Source organism: Pelecanus crispus, chromosome 2, assembly GCF_030463565.1.
Source record: "Pelecanus crispus isolate bPelCri1 chromosome 2, bPelCri1.pri, whole genome shotgun sequence".
NCBI classification, from domain to species: Eukaryota; Metazoa; Chordata; class Aves; order Pelecaniformes; family Pelecanidae; genus Pelecanus; species Pelecanus crispus.
Genome location: NC_134644.1, coordinates 82318334 through 82337753, shown reverse-complemented (window position 1 = coordinate 82337753; position 19420 = coordinate 82318334). Strand labels below are relative to the sequence as shown.

General features: G+C 41.3%; 1 protein-coding gene across 1 annotated transcript in view; it reads left to right on the top strand.

Moving 5' to 3' along the window:
• The window catches only part of PHLPP1 (PH domain and leucine rich repeat protein phosphatase 1), a 141258-nt gene that overhangs the window by 69969 nt on the left and 51869 nt on the right, over window positions 1-19420 (top strand). The window contains exons 2-3 of the mRNA XM_075704617.1: window positions 5321-5517; window positions 7566-7691. Of these exons, the coding sequence (XP_075560732.1) occupies window positions 5321-5517; window positions 7566-7691 (323 nt within the window). The remainder of the gene's footprint in view (window positions 1-5320; window positions 5518-7565; window positions 7692-19420) is intronic.

Below are 19420 nucleotides of genomic sequence, written 5' to 3'. Positions count from 1 at the left end.
GAGGATGATGACCTCTGTAGCTGGCCCAGCAGTAGCCGGAAAAGGACTTCCCTAAATTAGGCACTTGGAGTCTTTCAGTCACTTCTGAAAAGCCTCAAACTTAGACATTATTCCTGCTGAATAACTAAGCCGCTCTTACCACTGGTGAATACCCTAGGTGGCTCAGGGCGGGCAGTCTCTCCAGCTGGCTGCTCATGCAGGTCTTGGAGAGTTTTTAGTTTTCATTCCGTCAGACCAATATTAGTAATAAAAATAAGATCCGCTGCACAGAAGCGAATGCGTTTCTTAAGTCAACACTTTTCCTTGCTCTTATTTTGGTAATGTCTTAAATCGTTCTTTAGAGGCAGACTTTATTGGCTGTACTTTTCAAACAGGGGGGAATAATAAGTACTTGCAACTTAATCAGCCGTATAGCTGCAGAGAGGGTTTTTTCCCAAGTACTTTTATGTCCCATAATGAGCTGGTATTTTATAACTTCTGATGGTAATGTATTCCATATGCCTTCCATTGCTGGGATAAAGAGCTTTACTCCAGAATCCAAAGCAAGTGGCTGTGGGTATTTATTTAATAAGGTTTGAAGTCTTTGCACTAGGCGGGATGTCAGTATGCTGCATACCCAGAGCTTCCTCGGGCTGCTCGTGGTGAGGTCTTAGTTCTTTAATGTCGTGGAAAGATCGCTGGTGTCCCATCCGTGCTTCCTGTGAAGCAGAGTGACGTTCATGGTTCCAACAGCAATCCCACCATTTCAATCAAATTCCCTGCTTTTCTCTGTCCTTGTTCTAAATACCATTACTTTCCCTCCAGGACTTGGGACAAGCTAAAACTGAGGGGAATTCAACCATGAATGTCAAGATAGCCAAATGAGTGGTCTGCTCATAATTCCTTGAGGCATCTCCTCTATGCCTTGTGCAGAACAAAAGTTCTGTTGTGGGGGTGCTTAGGAGTTGCTGTAGTCTTGGAGTCCTGACAGGAATGAAAAATAATCTTTTTATGGTTTCTTGTTAAAACACTCAAACTGCTCTGGTTGGGTTTAGCATTTGAAAAACACTTTCTGGTATGTGACTCTTCTAGATGTTCTGGCGTATTTGCCTCCACTCTGATCAAGGCAACAATAATTATCTTACAAGTTTTTGGCAGGATTCAAATTTGTGTTTCAAGTCACAAAGGATCATCATTACCATTTTATCCGCACGACTGTCAGCTTCAGTATAGCATCACAGGCCCCTGTGCGAACTCATCTGTTGCCTTTGGGTATAGTTAAAACTGAAGAAAAATCTGAATATGAATCTTGTGCTGTCTTCTGAATCTCAAACTGGAGGTCTGCGAGACAGATTGAGGAAGGTAATTTCAGAACTGCTGATGCTTTTACTGAAAATGGTGCTTTGACTGGCACTGGTAGGTTACCTCAAAACCAGCTGATTTTTGGTGGTGATGCTGTGGTTATGCCATAATTTGAGATCTTCGATCCTTAGCCTAAGGCATTCTGGTAAAGTCCAAATTGCCCCGTCCCTCCTGTAAACTTGGAAGAAAAGGTCGTTTGCCTTCTCATTTTATTATTTTCCAGGCCATAGAAAAGGTAGGTACACTTCTGAGCCCTTTCCTTGTCCTCTGCTCCCCAGCGTGTCAGGGATGAGCCCTCTTGCAGGAGCTGCTCCGCGGGGCGGTGTGGGACTCTGCTACCTGCTGCTTTCCTCCCTGAAGTGAGGAGCAGCCAGTGCTGCAATCGCTTCACACTGTTTCCAAGTCCTGTCCTGCTTCTGTTGTGGCAGAGCTCACTGTCATTTAAACTTTCCTTGCTTTTATGCTCTCCTGGCAGCAAATATCCGAGCTCGATAAAGCTGCAGTCTGTCCAAGCTTATCTTTCAGTAGGCAAGGCTGTTTCTTGTCAAACGGCTTTTGCTCACAGTTACCTGCAAAACTTCTTTGGATTTAGGGATCTGATTCCACGACTAGGTGGTATGTCCTTGAATAACCTCTATTTAAAATCAAAATAAGCCAGTGGCTTTTGACTTCTTTTTTTCCCTGCTTGCATGATAATAGGACACTGTGATACTATCAAATCTCAATGATTATACACCTTTATCAGGAAGAAAACTGAATGGTATGTGAGCAGATTGCATCTCAGGCAACAAGGTGTGATCCAATATTAAACATGTTTTTTTCAAGTTATAGAATCATAGACTTGTGGAAGAGCCCGGGTTGGAAGGGACCTCGAAAGATCATCTGGTTCAACCAGATGGTTGGTTATGTAGTGAAGTAGGCAAGAATAGGAAGAGAGAAACCATTTGCTTTAGTGAAATAGGCCTAGTATTTTATTTCTGATGTTCTCATCGGGAATCTTTCAGCTTTCATGTAGCAAGGGGCAGTACTTGCTGGGAAGAAGCACCTTAAATTCTTAGAGTTTGAAGGGGCTGTTGTTTATCTAGATATAAAAATTTAGGTTTTATATACATATATGTGTATTTATATCTATGTCTTTCAGTAGTAATAACTGAAGACTCTTACCCTGGTGATTTTCCCATCAAATCCAAAGTTTGAGAGAAAGTACCATTCATATCTAGCATGAATACTTCTAATGATACCTCTGTTCTGGCTTTTCTACTAAACGTTTATGGATGATACTAATTGTTACTGTGACTTGTGACTTACAACCTCTGTGAATTTATATGAAACTTGAAATGTCTTTTAGAGACTTCTGAGTAGTTTTACAGGTTCGGCTGTGCCTAACTTCATGTAGCTAGTCCAAGAGAGTCTGGTCCTAGGAAGCAGTTTTCTCAGGCTTCTGATTCCCCCCAACTTTCCTGAAGACTAATTTTTTAGCACCCTTTGTGAAGTGTGGGCACCCAGTGTGGTAGTTGTTTACCACTAGACTAGGCAGGGTAATGTTACTTCTCTATTGCTCCTCAATGCTGCCATGTTTCCTGCCAAGCGTCTTGGCCGCAGCACTTTAGCAGGAGCTCATCCCCTTTGTTACCTACCATAATCCCAAAGAACTGCTCAGATTTGGTGTTTTCTAGGGCACAAGTCTGTCCATATTAAGCGTGAATTATGCCCTTTGTTCCTGGATGGGTAAAGTTGCATTCAGCTATATCAAAATGCTAAATGAGCTTGGCTTCCCAAGGGATTGAGGCTGTGCTTTGCAATCCTAAGGGGTTCAATCAACAGTGGGTTGTGCTTTTCCAGTGAAGTTGGAGAACATACAGGCAGAAACAGGCCCCAGAAGATGACCATAAAACGTAATTTTTGAGGTGAAATTGCCCACACCCCTGACAACTATTCCTTATACAACCATACTATTAATACTTACCAGGCACTTTTTACTCCATTGCAGAGATTTTATTGTTTCTGTGTGTGGTTAATTCTTTAATCAATGCTTTGCAGCAGGGAGTCCATCGTTCTGTACAAGCTAAGTAAATTACCAATTATTTTAGCAACCACAGTTTTCCTATTCCAAATGTAAAGTTTGATTCAGCTTTTGTGTTTAGTGAAGGCCGAGTTGCTCTGTTTTGCTCACTTGTATTCCCTATCAGTCTTTCTGTAGCTTTGCGTAGAATGGATGTCCCCTGTTCCCCTCTATTCTGTTGGGCGAAGTGTTTATCCACAGCTTCTGTTGTTGGATTTGAATTTGCTTGGCAGTGAAATTACTGCTTTCTTGGGGTACCTGTTTTTGTATTAGATGCCAATACCCTGTGGGCATTGGCGTTTCGGTCTTTTAACTTCAAGCAACAATGATGTTCCTGCAGATCCAAACTGGCAGACATCAGTAGCCTGAATGCTAGTGTTTATTAGAGCAGAGCAAGGCTTGAAGGTAGCTATGCCAAGTCTTGGCTCATTAAACTGGCGGGAAGATTCAGGAAGGCTGCTTTTAAAGATAAGGGCAAGAATTGGCACAGGGTAGGCGGGGTGAGAGAATGGCAGTGGGCAGGCCATGTGGTAGGTGTCTTCTATCTCCCCATAGATAATTTGAAGGTAAGAACAGACTCATTGAGAAAAATGATCTGTCATACAAGCGGGAGTAATAGCAAGTTGGAATAATAGTGTGCAGCACTGGTCACTGCTGCAGTTTAATTGGCACTGGTCTGAAATATTGGGGTTAGACAGGATCAGCTCTGCTTTTCTGGAGTCCTAACTAGTTATTAATTCTTTGACTTTTAAGAATTTTGGTAAAGATTAGTGTAGGAAAATGAGTGATTTATCTTTTATCATGATGGGGAAGCTACTTAGAATTAATGTAGCCTTTGGTTCATTTATCCGGGGGAGCTCTCTTCCAAAGTTTCAACAACACTTGTATTCTTCCAGAAATGTCAGCTGGTTTAACTTGAACGTGACTATCTGTCGTCTCTGTTTGCGGAAGACTTAGTATATTTGGATGACTCAGATCTGGGCTGGGATGTTTAAGGTTTGATAGGGTAACTTGATGTGGATAAATACTTCAGATTAGAATGAGCAAATTGTGCTTCTTCCTGTTATCTCCTAAAAAATGTGGTCCTGTAAGAGCAGAGACGAGAGATGCTTGTCTTTGTGTTGTTGTTGTTAATGATGGTTTCTATAGAGTAGAATCTTATTAATAGATTAGATTAGTAGAATCTGAGCCATTTAAAGTCATTTAACAGATTTGGTCTAATTGGTAGTCTTGCTAATAATCTGAATTATTATAAATAGCGAATTCATTGCAATATAGACAAAAGAACTTTGCTCTTTCCAAAGCTCTACTCAGACTGAAGCGGGGTGTTTGAGGAGTTCCATCTAGGTTGCGTCTGTTTACATTGTGGCTGAGTGTACTATCTCTGCTGTGGGGTTGGACTGAACAGGGTGGGCTGGAGAGAGTAGGAACTGTATTCTTTGGGAAGCTATTGAAGCTATTCAAACCATGACCTTAAGGATGCCCAGAAGAGGCATGAAAGTGCAAAAGTGCATGTCAGCATGCAGTACATCACCCCCTTTTGCAGTTAGCAAACAGTCAATGTGAACTCAACTGTAACCAATTAATTACTGTTGAGGATGAACATTTGATTTCCAGATCCCATAGAGAACACTGGTAACATTAATTGGTACTTCTGTGACTACTGCAGATTATTTCATGTACTGCAAGACTGTGGTCTGCTCTCCATGATACCAACCTGTCATGTACTTCCACGTATGAAATAAGCCTGTACTGAAGCTGATGCTAAATTACCTGCTTGCATGGTTTTGAAGCTGTGTTTCATTTGTTGCACTGCAGTCTGTAGCTTGAAAACTTGCTGATAAAGTCTCAGGATGACTTGAGTGAAAGAGGCAAAGATTTTCTGTGATTAAGCGGATGCTTTTGTTTCTATTTCAGGAAAGCCCCACAGCATTGGCAGCTCGGAACGGATTCAGCTCTCAGGAATGTACAATGTTCGAAAAGGGAAAATACATTTGCCAGTCAACAGATGGACAAGACGCCAAGCTATCCTTTGTGGAACATGCCTAATTGTCTCATCAGTAAAAGAAAGCCAGACTGGAAAGATGCATGTCCTCCCTTTAATTGGTGGAAAAGTAAGATATTTTATTTTAGGTATTTGCTTGCTGAAACCCTATCTCTTTATGCAGAGAAGATTGCATTCAATTATGATGATTCTTAGCCCCTCAAAAGCTTTGTTTCTGTAAATGGGGTTGTCAAAGTATATAAATGACTTTTGATTATGGTCGGTCATATTTAACAATTCACAACATTTGGATTAAGATGCTAAAGAAAAGCAAGGGAAACACATTCAGTTTCCTTTTCGTGTGTGCAGTGTTAAATGTTTTTTATGTGCCATAGTACACAGCCAAAGGATACGTGCACCTGTATTGTGTATGATCCTGTACCGTGCCTCTTCACCCAGTTTTTATCCATGCTGGGTTACTCTAAGATCTGAAAATTAACCAATAAGGGCATGGGCTTATTTTCAACATTGGTTTTTTCTTGGGTGTTCAGCATTGTATGAGTAGTGGTCTAACACAAGCTAACAGCAACAGACATTTTTACTTGTGAAAAGCTGAAACTGGACTTTTTTCTGATTGATTACATTGGAAACACAGGAGGTCCAGTCTGAACACAAGGAAATTTGTTTTTTTCCCCCACCCCCACTGTGAGGGTGACTGAGCACTGGCACAGGTTGCCCAGAGACGTTGTGGAGTCTCCTTCCTTGGAGATATTCAAAAGCCATTTGGATACAGTCCTTGTCAAACAGCTGTAGGTGGCCCTGCTTGAGCAAGGGGGTTGGACCAGATGACCTCCAGAGGTCCCTTCCCATCTTAACCATTCTGTGATTCTGTGAAACTTCAGTGAAGACAGTAAGATTACAGCATTACTTTCAGCCTAAATAGTGTTTCAGAACACTATTATTGGCTTGATTAGCCAAGGTAATGGGAAGAGAATCATTAGCTTGAGGATGAATTTACATCTGAAGTAATGCTCTTTTACCTTGCATACTGATAAGTTTGGTTCTTAAGAGTCACTGGGAAAGAAACAAGCTTCACGATGTTATATGTGCAGGCTAAAGTTGATTCATTAATGTTCTATACTAGGAATGTGAAAAGTAGTCCCTTCTAGGAGCTGTTTTTCCTATCTCTTTTCATGATTCTTCACATGATTCTGCAACTCTTCCCTGGAGGTACTGAAGTAGAGACATTTTCCTCTTTTAGCAGCAGTGGGTGAACTCTGACAGTGAATTGTATTCCTGGCTGTAGCACACTGGAGAGGACAGGATTCAGGTCCCCATCAGCCTTCTCTTCGAGATGAAAAAGATTTTGATTTTTTTTTTTTTTTAAAATATAAAAAGACAAAAGATTGTGTACCTTTTTTTTAATTGCTTGACATGGAATCTCTAAGTTGTTTTTGCACAGAAATGTCTCGTGTAATATAAAACATGCAGACAGTGTTAAGCAAAAGTTGACAACAAATTTTAAAAGAAAAGGAGGACCAAGCTGAGAAAAATGTATTGAGGGCTTCTGCTGACAAAGCTTGGGAGGAGGATGTTTGGCACAGAACTAAGTGTTTTTTAAATTATCGCTTAAAAAATATTCTTCCTCAACCCCATAAATACTCTGTACTTCCTGGTTTGCAAAGGCTTTCCAGAATGCGATGCTGAGACATTGAGACCATAAGTTGTGTGGGACTTCTCGTGTATGGTAGCAGAATGATGTATTCTGGGTGTTTTTTAGCAAGTTGAGAAATGCCAAAGAATTTAATTGGGCTGTAAGAGAAGCATTTTGTTAAGCCTGTTTTTAATAACCAGGAGTATAAATTGTACTTCTTTAGGCTGTATAAAGACAGCCTTAAATGTGTTTCACTGGGAAACCTTTTATGGTGCTCAGTCTGTCTTAAAATGTTGACATTTTTGGTGTGTTTCTCCTTTGGTTCCTTCGTCCTTCTGTTCTCATTCCTTGCTTGTGTAGATTTCATGAATATTTGACAGCCAAGATCCAGCTTGAGTGCTTGAGAGGGTTAGTCAAACTCTACTTGAAGAGCTCCTCTTGGGCACACTTTAACTTTGCCCTGGGGACTTCTGCAAAGAGGCTTTTGACTCTTGTTCACTAACAGTTTTGTGTCTCTACTGTAGGTGGAAGAAGTGAAAAAGCACCAGCACTGTTTAGCATTTAGCTCCTCTGGACCTCAAAGCCAGACCTACTACATTTGTTTCGATAACTTCACTGAATATTTGCGATGGCTTCGACAAGCATCAAAGGTGAGAAGAGTGCTAATTCCTGTCTGAATGGGATGTTTGCAGTGTTTCCCCCAGTTCTGTGTTCTCCAGGCAGTGATACAGTAATCTTTCTGGGTTCATTGTCATGAGCTGCTGCTGCTGTTAGTGGTGCACAAAAAGTCCTCAATTTGGGAGCTCTTGGTAACAGGCTGTAGGGAGGTGAATTTTTCTGCGTTCATACTGAGGCTTTTTTCTACCATGGTTGTGTAAGCAAAGTGCTGTGCTGGACTCTCTCCCTTTTCTCATCATGATCCAGCTGGATGGATGGAGTGAGATCATTAGAACAAAAAGGATGACAAATATAATGGTCAAAATTTCAGTTTAAAAAGCTTTATTTCAGTGTTAATAAAATCTAAAATAGTGTCGGATTTTTTTAATTAGTTCCCTACACAGAGCCTAAAGATTAAATTGCTAGAATTAAGGACTTTTTTTCTTGCTTGCAAATGTTGCTGAATCTCTCTTTAGTTTTATGACTATTTTTGGTTTTTTTTAATAAACAATCATTTTATGTCAGTTAAAAAAAATACTAACTAAAGCCTTCGTAAACTAAATTTTATGCTGTGCTTAGAGCACAATTTATTATGGGAATTTAGGTCCTGCATTATTTCGTTTGAGTCTTCAGTTCCACTTTGTGTAGTTGAAAGGTTGTTTTTGCAATCACCTGTTTTATCTCTTAATCCCTGCCACTTTTTTGATAAATCCTCTCTGAATAATTTATGTATCTTGAGTCACTGATTTTTGTTATTTTTAACATGCAAGTTGTTTTGCTGTGCTGTCAGCACTCTGGTTTTCTGCTTGGGCCTAAACTGTCCATCAGTTTTATACTTCACAGAGCTGTCTGTTCATGCTCTTTGCTATGTTAAAGCAACTTGGGTTTACGTAGTACTACTTAGAGATATTTATGGCACACTAGATCTGTCTTTTTAGATTCGAATAATGTATTATCCAGCCTATTGCCAGTGGTAAAGCCTGGGTTGTGGGCTTTTTTAAGAGTTTTGATTATTATGTCACGCTTTCTTTGAGCAGTAACTATTGCACCTCCCAACACATGCATCATATAAGATGTCCTTTAGGTTTTTTCCTAGTAAGCTTTAAAATTCTTTTGAAAGATGCTGTTCTGACATCCCTGCTCAGGTCTGTTAAGCCTCAAGGTAAAAATCCCCAAGGCGTGTTTTACGAGACGGTGAGGCATGGTCTGTCAGGTTTTTGAGTTCTTGCCGCTTTGTCGTTCTCTCTGGGAGAGTAGTGCCCTTTCATCTCCAGAGGCTTTGACATCAGATAAATGAAAAGCAAATCTAATGAGTGAGAAAAACAGTGGAAAAACAATGAACTTCAGAAGTAGAGATAAATGGCCAGAAAGCCCCTCTGAATTACTGGCAGCATAAGCTTGTTCTGTGCCACGCTGTGCTTCTCTCCTTCTTTCTGGTTCACCCAAATGACTAACAGCATTGGGACGATAGCCAGCATGAGAATGTATCCCCATGCACTCATGATATCCTCCCATTTTTCTTCTGTAAGAGTAGAAAGAAAATAGATAGTTTCAAGTGTCTTTTCAGACTGTCAGAACTGAAGAAATTTGCTGTGCTATTCTTTTTTGTTGGTAAAACATGCTTCAAGGGAAAAATGATGCTTCGTTTTCCCCAACTCTCCAACCCCCAGCCCCAAAAACTGAGACTCGGTGTTCTGGATTCATCGGTTTTATAACAGTACTTTGCCACTTCAAGTTGCTTTTTTAATGTTTGGGTTTTCTATCCTTAGACTGAGAAACGGAGACAAGCATGATTGTATGCAAGGCAGTTGTGTGGGAAGTACTGTGCAGTAACACTGTTTCTGAAGAACAGAAACAGAGAAACTAGTAACACTGCGAAAGTAACTCAAATTTCCTTCAGCTGATGCGGTTCGTGTCCAAGTGCTTAATTGTAAGGTGCATCATCCCTGATTTATTTACATGTACAAATAAATGAGAAGAAGTTTCGTCTTCAGCTCTGTAGTTCAGGCAGGCTAGTGTTCTCACGCAGGAGGAAACCCCAACATTTATATGAGGTGCTCTGCCTCATGTGTTTGGAAGCTTCTCAAGTTCAAAGAAGTTGAAATATTCTTGCTAACGAAGAAACTACCATATAAAGCATTGTATGTCTAAAGGCACGCAAGTTTAGGAGGGAGATGTTACGGTGCTCTAACTCTGAGCTTCTAGTTGCTTGTTACGGGCTAGGTCACATGACACTTACAGATTCTTCTTTAGTCATGGTGGTGTATAGACACGCTTTTGTGAATTGTTATGAATAGTATTTAAGACTGTATTTTTGTCGTGGTTTAGCCCCAGCCAGCAACTAAGCACCACGCAGCCGCTCGCTCACTCCCCCTACCCCGATGGGATGGGGGAGAGAATCGGAGGAGTAAGAGTGAGAAACACTCCTGGGTTGAGATAAGAACAGTTTCATAATTGAAATAAAGTAAAATAGTAATGCTAATAGTAACAGTATAATAATGATAATAATAATAATGATACACGAAGCAAGTGATGCACAATGCAATTGCTCACCACCCGCCAACCGATACCCAGACAGTTCCCGAGCAGCGATCGCTGCTCCCCGGCCAACCCCCCCCAGTTTATATACTGAGCATGACGTCATATGGTATGGAATAGCTCTTTGGTCAGTTTGGATCAACTCTTCTGGCTGTGCCCCCTCCCAGTTTCTTGTGCACCTGGCAGAGCATGGGAAGCTGAAAAAGTCCTTGACTAGCATAAGCAGTACTCAGCAACAACTAAAAACATCAGCATGTTATCAACATTCTTCTCCTACTAAATCCAAACCACAGCACTATGCCTGCTACTAGGAAGAAAATTAACTCTATCCCAGCCGAAACCAGGACAATTTTAAATATAGATGTTATTTAATAGCATTGGTTTTGAAACTGACATCTGTGTGAACTTATGTTCAGTGGTAGTTTTTTGCAGTCCTTCATGCTCCTGATGCATGCTGCTGGAAACTGAGGCTTCTGGTACTTACAAGTGTAATGAAAGCTTTAATTATGAATTTTAATGCAGAAGGAGATCCCTGCTAAAATATTTCATTGAAATTGCTCAATTCAGTTTTTAACGATGAAAAAAATTTTCATGCCTGTCTTTTGCATACTTCAAAAGAGCTAGGAGATGATGTTATTTTAACTTTTAAATAACAAGCTTAATCTTGAAAAGAGACTTTGCGAAGAATGCTTGCTCTGCAGTCTTTCTCCCCACAGAGTATTGGCAGTGTTGACTTTTTAGTGGTGTTCCAGAATGAGACAAATCCTAATGCATCAGTCCTGCGATAAATATATGTATGCTAGAGAAGTTTTGAATTCATGTTTGCAGAGGCTTGGGCTCAATTTAATTAAAAATGAGCATTGCTCCTGTACAATCTGATTCATTCTAACAGTGAACTCTGTCTTAGCCAAGACAGCTCTCGTGCTGTGCCCCAGTAAATTTTTGTAAGGGGTTTGTGAATAGGTGTTAGGATTGGTCTTCCTGTATGTGTGTGTCCTCAGGTGAACAGAACTGGTGTTTTCAGGACAGACTGGAATTACTGCACAAATACTGACCTAAATATCGAACTTGGTGACATACTTACTCCAAATAGGTCGCTTTTAGATATGCTGATTTAGCCTCAAACAGAATATTTTTAAAAGCTGGAAATGTGGCTTGTTCGTTAATATTGATAGTTCTATACCACAGTGCATTTCTTTCCTTCTACTTTCCAAATACTGGAGTCCTAATTAAGGAAGCTCAAAAGGAGAAACAACAACAACAAATTCGGTCCTTTGTGATTTAATATGTTCGGTCTGCTGCCAAGTGTTGAAAAATAAGCTTATGCAACTGGGAGGGGGAGCAGAGCGGGAAGAAAGGGACATCTTCATGGCTTTAAAGAATTTTGTCTGCATAGTTGGCATGATGGTTCTGGAACCCGCACAATTACTTGCAGAGCGATCGTGATCTGCCACTGTTTACTACTTGAATGTCAAATGCAGAAGGACGGGCAAAGAATGTGCAGTTAACAGTGAAGAGGACATGATGAGGGCTTTCCTCATTTGCCACTTCCAAAACCCAAAAAGCTACACCCTTAATGTAGCAGAAGAGACAGAGGTTTTATGTGTAAGGTGTTACTGAGTAGTGGAACTTGCTGTCCTGAGGCTTCTGTTTGGGGTGTGGTGATGAGCTCCTGCTGTTTGATGCTTCTAACAGCTGAACTGAGTTAAATGTTTTTCAACATGTGAAATTGCTGTGTAAGTGTTGACTACTACACAACTCACGACATGGATGGTTTGGCCAGAGTAAAAAGGGTTATCAGTCCTCCATGTTCCAAGGCATACAATTCAAATGGGGTGTCAACCTCTGCCTCGGAAATTCAGTATTGCAGAGCTTAAACAGGGACATAGTACAGAATTTTATCTTCTTGGAAATAGTGTGCATCACTGGGCATGCTGAGACAGGTTATCTGACCCCACAGAACTTCTCCCCTCTCAGCTTCAGGAGAGCAGGAAGTGTGTCGACAGCTTCGTGCGACAATTGTTTCCTGCTTTAATGCTCGGTTCAACGGGGCAGGTAGAGGAAGAGAGGTGATGGGAGGCAAGGGCTATAAATAATGCATGAGTGCCTCACGTAAGCTGCCTGTGCATGGCCACACTGTACATGTAGATGGGTAGAGATGTACAGGCACGCAGCTGTGTGTGTATGCACACCACCAACCACTTCCCAGGGTGAGTTGCATAGCTGTGGCTGTAATGACAGTGTGTTTAGGGGGGCAATAAGCTGTTCTGTGGGGCTTAGGTGCCAGGGTGGATTTGCATCTATACACAAAAAAACCTCTCCTGTTTAAAATACGAGGAATATCCAGAAAGGGATCCTTGATTTAAAAATTATCAAACTTAAAGAGTTTTGTCCTGTGTGTCTTTGTATTTTCCCTTCCCTGTTTTAGTCACCTTTGTCTTCAAGTCTGCAGTGGAAACGCGTGTGGTGTTCCAAATGACCCTAGCCTGCTGTGAAAAAGGAGAGGCTAAATTATGATGTCAGTATACATTTGTGGTGGGCTGACCCTGGCTGGACACCAGGCGTCCACCGAAGCTGCTCTATCACTCCCCTCCTCAGCTGGACAGGGCGGAGAAAATATAACCAAAGGCTCGTGGGTTGAGATAAGGACAGGGAGATCACTCAGCAATTACCATTGTGGGCAAAACAGACTCACTTGGGGAAATTAGTTTAATTTATTACCAATCAAATCAGAGTAGGATAATGAGAAATAAACCCAAATCTTAAAAACACTTTCCCCCCACCCCTCCCTTCTTTCTGGGCTTAACTTCACTCCCGATTTTCTCTACCGCCTCCCCCCGAGCAGCACAGGGGGATGGGGAATGGGGGTTGCAGTCAGTTCATCACACGTTACCTCTGCCGCTCCTTCCTCCACAGGGGAGGACTCCTCACACTCTTCCCCTGCTCCAGCGTGGGGTCCCTCCCACGGGAGACAGTCCTCCATGAACTTCTCCAACGTGGGTCCTTCCGACGGGCTACAGCTCTTCACGAACTGCTCCAGCGTGGGTCCCTTCCATGGGGTGCAGCCCTTCAGGAGCAGACTGCTCCAGCATGGGCTTCCCACGGGGTGACAGCCTCCTTCGGGCATCCAGCTGCACCGCCTTGGAGCCGGCTGGCATTGGTTCTATCGGACATAGGGGAAGCTTCTAGCTTCTCACAGAAGCCACCCCTGTAGCCCCCCTGCTGCCAAAACCTTGCCACACAAACCCAATGCAACATTATGTTTAAAAAGTGCTAAAAAAAGCAAGAATAGCAAATTCAAGGGAGAAGATGTGCTGCCGTACTGGTCTTACTCTTCTCGTGTCAGTGCAGAATGCTCTCTTTATACATTTATTTGCACTGTGAAACTAGCAGAAAATAACCATGGATTTTAATTTAGTTTATAGTATACAAGCAATGCATGAGCCTCTACAGCAGTAGTCTCCGTCTTTCCTCAACTTGTATAGACACCTACTTGGAATAGCAGTGCAAAATTAACTTCCTGGCTTTTTTTTTTTCTCTGAAGTTACCTAGTTCTGACCAGCTGCCTCAGTCTTCTAGCTATTTTTTTTCAGTACAAGTTTGACAGTTGTGTTTGGAGACTATGTTGTGAAGTGTGAGGCTCATCATGTGAAGAAGACGAAGCTGATCTGAGTTATAACTCTAAGTAATACGATTTTTATTTCTGCTGAGGAATAAAAGGTCTGAGTTCTGACTGCACATAAGCTTGGTGTTACAGATCATATTTATATAAATAAATTCTATAGAATTTAAAAATGAATTCCTGAACTTGATTGCAGTTCTGCAAATATATTTCCAAAATTGGAGACCAAGATGATCAGCTTGCGCAAGTGTTTTACAGGAACAGGGCTGAGGAAATGCAGTGAGCAACAATTGAGTGTTACTGATTAGAGAAGTACCTGATTTTCAGCTGTGCTTCATCCACCTTTCAGCTAGTGAAAGATAATCAACTGCAGGACTGCCTTTTCCTTCAGCACAGAAGATTCTACCCATTAATTAAAGTGATGGGTAATAAGCCATATCCACTTGTGCATATAGCTTCATCTTTATTTCAGATACTGTCAGGTGCTAATGTCTGATTTTCCCATATCAGGCATGGTCAACCAGGAGATTCCAACTTCAGTGTGGAAAACAGACTTTGCAGAGCTTTTTAATACAAAATATGTCTTTCAGCCTGTAAAGAAGGCTTGAAGGCACTAGTCTCATGGTTAAATTAGCCCTACATTGGACTTGCTGTGGCTTGCTTGACCTGTTTCACATGTGTTTATAGATACTATAATGAGCTGTAATGTCTTTACAGAGTTCATCATTGCAGGGATTTTTATTACCAAACCTCAGTTTTCTCTGGAGGTATTAAGGACAGGCTTTTCTAATGCTTACTGGTCAGAACCAACTCAGAATACCTTTTTCCGGGGCCTTGACCACAGAGCAGTGAAAATAGCAAGTGTAGAGAAAAATCATAGGTAAGGCTAAAGTAGTTTATTCAGTTATTTGAGATGTTACTTGTTATAGTGCTGCCAGTTTATACTTCAGAGTTGCTGGATGCAGTATCTCATCTCCAGGTGTCTGTTTGCTTCCTAAGCAGTGGATATCCCTCTTCTGGAGGAAAACTGTAGAGAACTTTAGTTTTAGCGAGGTCTGAATTTCTAGATATGTTATTTTTGCTTTTACCTTTGCCTATTGGTTATTACCTTTGATAATTCTACAGAGAATTGTGTGCAACAAACTACTTGTGTTGCAGTTACGAGTTTCTGACACTTTCTTACAGCTTTGTAGTCTTACTCCATGTGTTTGAATTTACCATCGTGATTCTGGGCTACCATGTTTGTGTGTGTGTTGGGGACAGGTTGGAGGTCAGGGACGTGCTGGTTGTGACTGTGCAGTAGTTGGTTTGTTTCTTATACCGGTAGCACTTGGAGGCTTGAAAATGAGTGTCTATACTAGTATGACCTAAAAATGAGTTTAGTGTAATGCCAACATCAGAGGCATCTTCTGAAAATAGCCTTTAACCAAATCCAAGGCTCTGCAAAAAGCTTGTTTTCTTTGAGGATAACAGCTATCCAAGTTTCTTCAAATCTGTGAGACTAAGAAGCATCATTAGCCTGTTTGCAACTGTTGATTCAATGTCTAGTGAAGAAAAAAGAACCCTGAAAGATTTTTCTCATTTTTCAGTGCATTTTTATTTGAGCTGATCCTTACTTACAGGAAACCTGATGACTCTAAGTTTAGTACAAGGAAACCATTTTTTCCTCTAATACCATAAAATGACAATATTGAGATAATGCTTTCTCTAAAAATAGATCCCTAAAAATAAACCCACAGCTTCCTTTTAGCGGTGATTACAAGTATTTGAACATAAACAAACCTCTGGTTTCCATGCGGAACTTGACTTCCTTTTTTGTCTGTGTGCGTGAATTCTTCAATATTTGGGACCTTTGCTCTGTAGTCATATCTGGTTGTTCTTGCTGTGGGTGGCTTCTTGTCATCTCAAGTCTGAAAGCAGAAGATTGGGCAAAGCAAACTGGAAGCCGGTTTTGTTTCTCTTTTGATGGTAACACTTGAAAGTGTTCCTCCTCCTCTTTCCCCACAAACCTTATTATTTTGTGCCTTTTGTTGTTAGAGGTTAGTTGATGTTTTGGAAACGAACTTCTGAGTGTGTTTCATTGTAGTCTCTCTTAACGGTTTGGGAGGGAAGCTTGGTGTTTTGGCTCAGCTGGTTAGTTTTCCATGTCAAAATAGTTCGGTTTCCAAAGTGGTGTAATTGGTGACTTCAAGCTTTTCTCTTAATTTCTGTTCTAGCCAAACTATAGCTTCCCTATTCTAATTTTTTCTTTTTCCTTGCTGAAATTTAGAGAGTCTGTGGTCCTTGTTTTGGACTTGGTGCCTTCAGTTAATAATACAGTAGTTACTGAAGTATTGCAGCCAAGAGCGAGAACGGAAAGCTAGATATCGCCCACACATCTGGAATAGCTTTCAAGTAACATCTTTTGAAGCCTCTAAATCAGATTCTGATATTATTGAAGCTGAATTTGTGCAGCTCTTGCATAAATATGGGAAAGCATAGCCATGGCTTACAGCTAGAAGCTCAGTGAGGTGTCGCAAATGTTACCTTTTAAGGTGCGTTCAATCCAGGAGGATCCTTGAAGTATTTTTGGTAATCTCTGGGGGTAGAGGGGTGGGAGTGAGTGGAGGAATGTAACTTTTCTCTTACTGAAGCTCAGGGGAACTAAGTGTCTGTGGTGAACAGATCCAGTGAGACTGGAGGGGGGTGCAGGGACTGATATATTGCACAGTATTTCAGTACGTATAAGGTGATAACTGAGTCGGTCTTGAAACTAAATGGCCCTAACACTGAGAGCCTTTCCAAGCAAAGTCTAGCAGGGAGCAAAAGAGGAGAGTAATTATTCGCAAAAACTAATTTTAGGGAGGTTTGGTCTCTTTAGGCTGCTTCTGTAGTCAGTGGGAGAAGGAGGAAGGTCTCCAGGGAGAAGAGGGAATGAGTGCTGGAGACCAGTTTTAGGCCCCGGGCCACTGGAGCTATATTCATGATTGTTTGTATTATTAAACACTTGGGTCAGAAGGCCCTTCTGAGTTCCTATGAAATAATGGCATGAAGAGAGTTCATCTCACTGTAGAATTAATCCATATGATGCAGCTGCGTTAAGAAGAACCTAGGTCAGAAACTGAGGACCTAGCATAACCTCTTATTTAAAACAAACAAACAAAATCCCACAACCCTCTCCACGTGGAACTGGGGAGACTCAGACAAGTGAACAACTATTGGAAGTCTCAGTGGCAAGAGTCTGAAATCTATAGTAAATGCAGAAAAGAAGTCTTTGCTGGAGGGCTGCTCATTGCAAAGGCTGCTTGTTGGCAGTACAGCAGCTTGTCTTGGTAAAAAAATAAGTCTAACACAAGTTTTAAGGAAAAAAACAAGGGGGTATTTCTCAATTTTTGTGAGACTGTCACCTGTTTTGCAATATTTACAGATTAATTGTTTTCAGTCAAGCTGTTTTAAGGATGTTAATATTCCTTGCTCCACCAAATGGAGGTTCACATGTCTGAATTATAAGTAGCTTAATGCTACAGCTAATTACTGTCCCTTAACTCCAGGTTGCATCTTAAGCCTTGTCCTTGCGGGGATCTTAATCAGCGTGAAACATCCCAGAGTGACTGCCACCACGGTAACAATGTTGCTATCACTCCCTGTGTAACACTGATACCAGTACCTGATCTCTAAAAGAAGAGCACTTTTCCTCCTGGAAGGAACAAAAATACTCATATTCTGGTAATGACTTCAGATAGTACCAAACAAAAATACTCATATTCTGGTAATGACTTCAGATAGTACCAAACATTGCCAAATGACAGGTGACAAATGTCACGTTTTTTGACAAATTCTCCTTTTCAAGATCTTGATGCTAATCCTGGGACAACACTGACTTTCATGTCTATGAAATTTCTTCTGGAGTCCTATCATGAAAGGTAAAGGAGCGCAACTTCTGCTCCATTACATTTCCCTCTCCCCACACGCGTTCGCTGCTGCTGTTTTCAGTGAAGTTGTTACAGCTTTGCACAAGGGCCAAAAAAGTAGAAGCAAGCTATGTCTGCATGCTACGTAAATCTCTCTTCAGAGCTAAGGAGCGAAGAGCAGGGACAAGTTAAATAATCTTCGTGCCCCCGAGCCTCGCTGGTGTGAGGCGTTTGTACCGGAGACTTTTGGCTACGATGCCGGCGGGGGAGCGACGGGGCGAGGAGCACGCGCCCTGCGAACGCTGCCGCACCGGCGAGCGCTCCTGCCCTTCGTCTTCGTAGGCAATTACAGCTCTTACCTGTGGCATCGCCTGTTGGGTTGTGAATCTGACTGACGTGTTTTCAAGTTTCTGCTGAGTTTTATCTTTTCTTTGCAAGGCCCGTAGCTTGAGTTAGAATGCATCTAATTTAATGTTTGAAAGAAAACAAAAAGGAGAGGCCAGAAAAGCCATTACCTTTTCACCCTTTGGACTGTACCCATTTTAAAAGCTGTCATTTAAAAACGAAAATATACGGCTTTAAAGCAGATGATGATGTTTTTTTCTTATTTTCTCCCCCTCTTTGATTTAAGGATTTTGGCATTAGCTTGTTTACTAGTCTGAACGTTTCCTCAGCTCTTGGCTGCGACTGAGGGCACCGATGTGTTTCCTGGCTGTGGAGTTCAGCTCAGCGGAGGGAGGCCTCTGCCGAGCGGGGCTTTGATGTTCGAACAGAAAGGAGGATTAGGATTTGAAGCAAGGTTAGTTTTGAGGAGAACCTGTTTGCGCTAAGCGGTTAGTTTAGATATTTCAAGCGTACGTATCGCTGTTTAGTTAAGCCTTATGAATGCATTGGTGGGATGTGATGATTATCAAACTGTTTAAAAACAAATCCTAAAGGAGAAAAATCACGCTGCCTTTGCATTAGCATGTCTACAGCAGGTGTAATTTAACATCATCAACTCAGTTCAAACAGACTGGGAATTTGGCTGCCTTTACCGTGTGGGCTGTTTAGTTATTTTAATTGTCTTCTGTTGAAGTCCTAAATAGTAATTTCTTATCTGAATAGAGCTATGGGGAATGGGATGAGGGTAAACAGGAAAAAGACATAATTACATTGGTTTAAATTCATACCACAGATCACACCAAAAGATGTCCTCGTGTAAACAAGGCTCGTGTTTGTCCATACAGCTGGGTTCAGCTGTGCCCATTGCTGACATCCATTGTCAGCAACAGATCATTTTTGTAGTATAGCCAAGGCTTTAAAACAAAGACGGTAATCAGTCTTGTTGTATAGCTCGGTGACAGAGGTGGCATTATACTGATGGACAAAGCAAAGCGGTTTTTTAGCCCTGTATAGCAAGAAGAGGCAAGAATATTGGTTGATACAAGTATTTGTCTGTATTTTTATTGCCAGCTGCTAAAGATTTACAGTGAACCCATACCAGAATTTCACCAGTCTTGAAATACTGTTAAATTTTTTCCTTTTTAAAAAAATGGGAACACCTTGACAAAACCTTTTTCTTAAGGTACTGCTGGCTTTTGTGAATTGTTGTTTATAAGTACTCTTCTGGCACAAGTAACATGTTTAAAAATGAGTTTTCATATTTAGGAGACTCCTAGTTCTTTGCCAC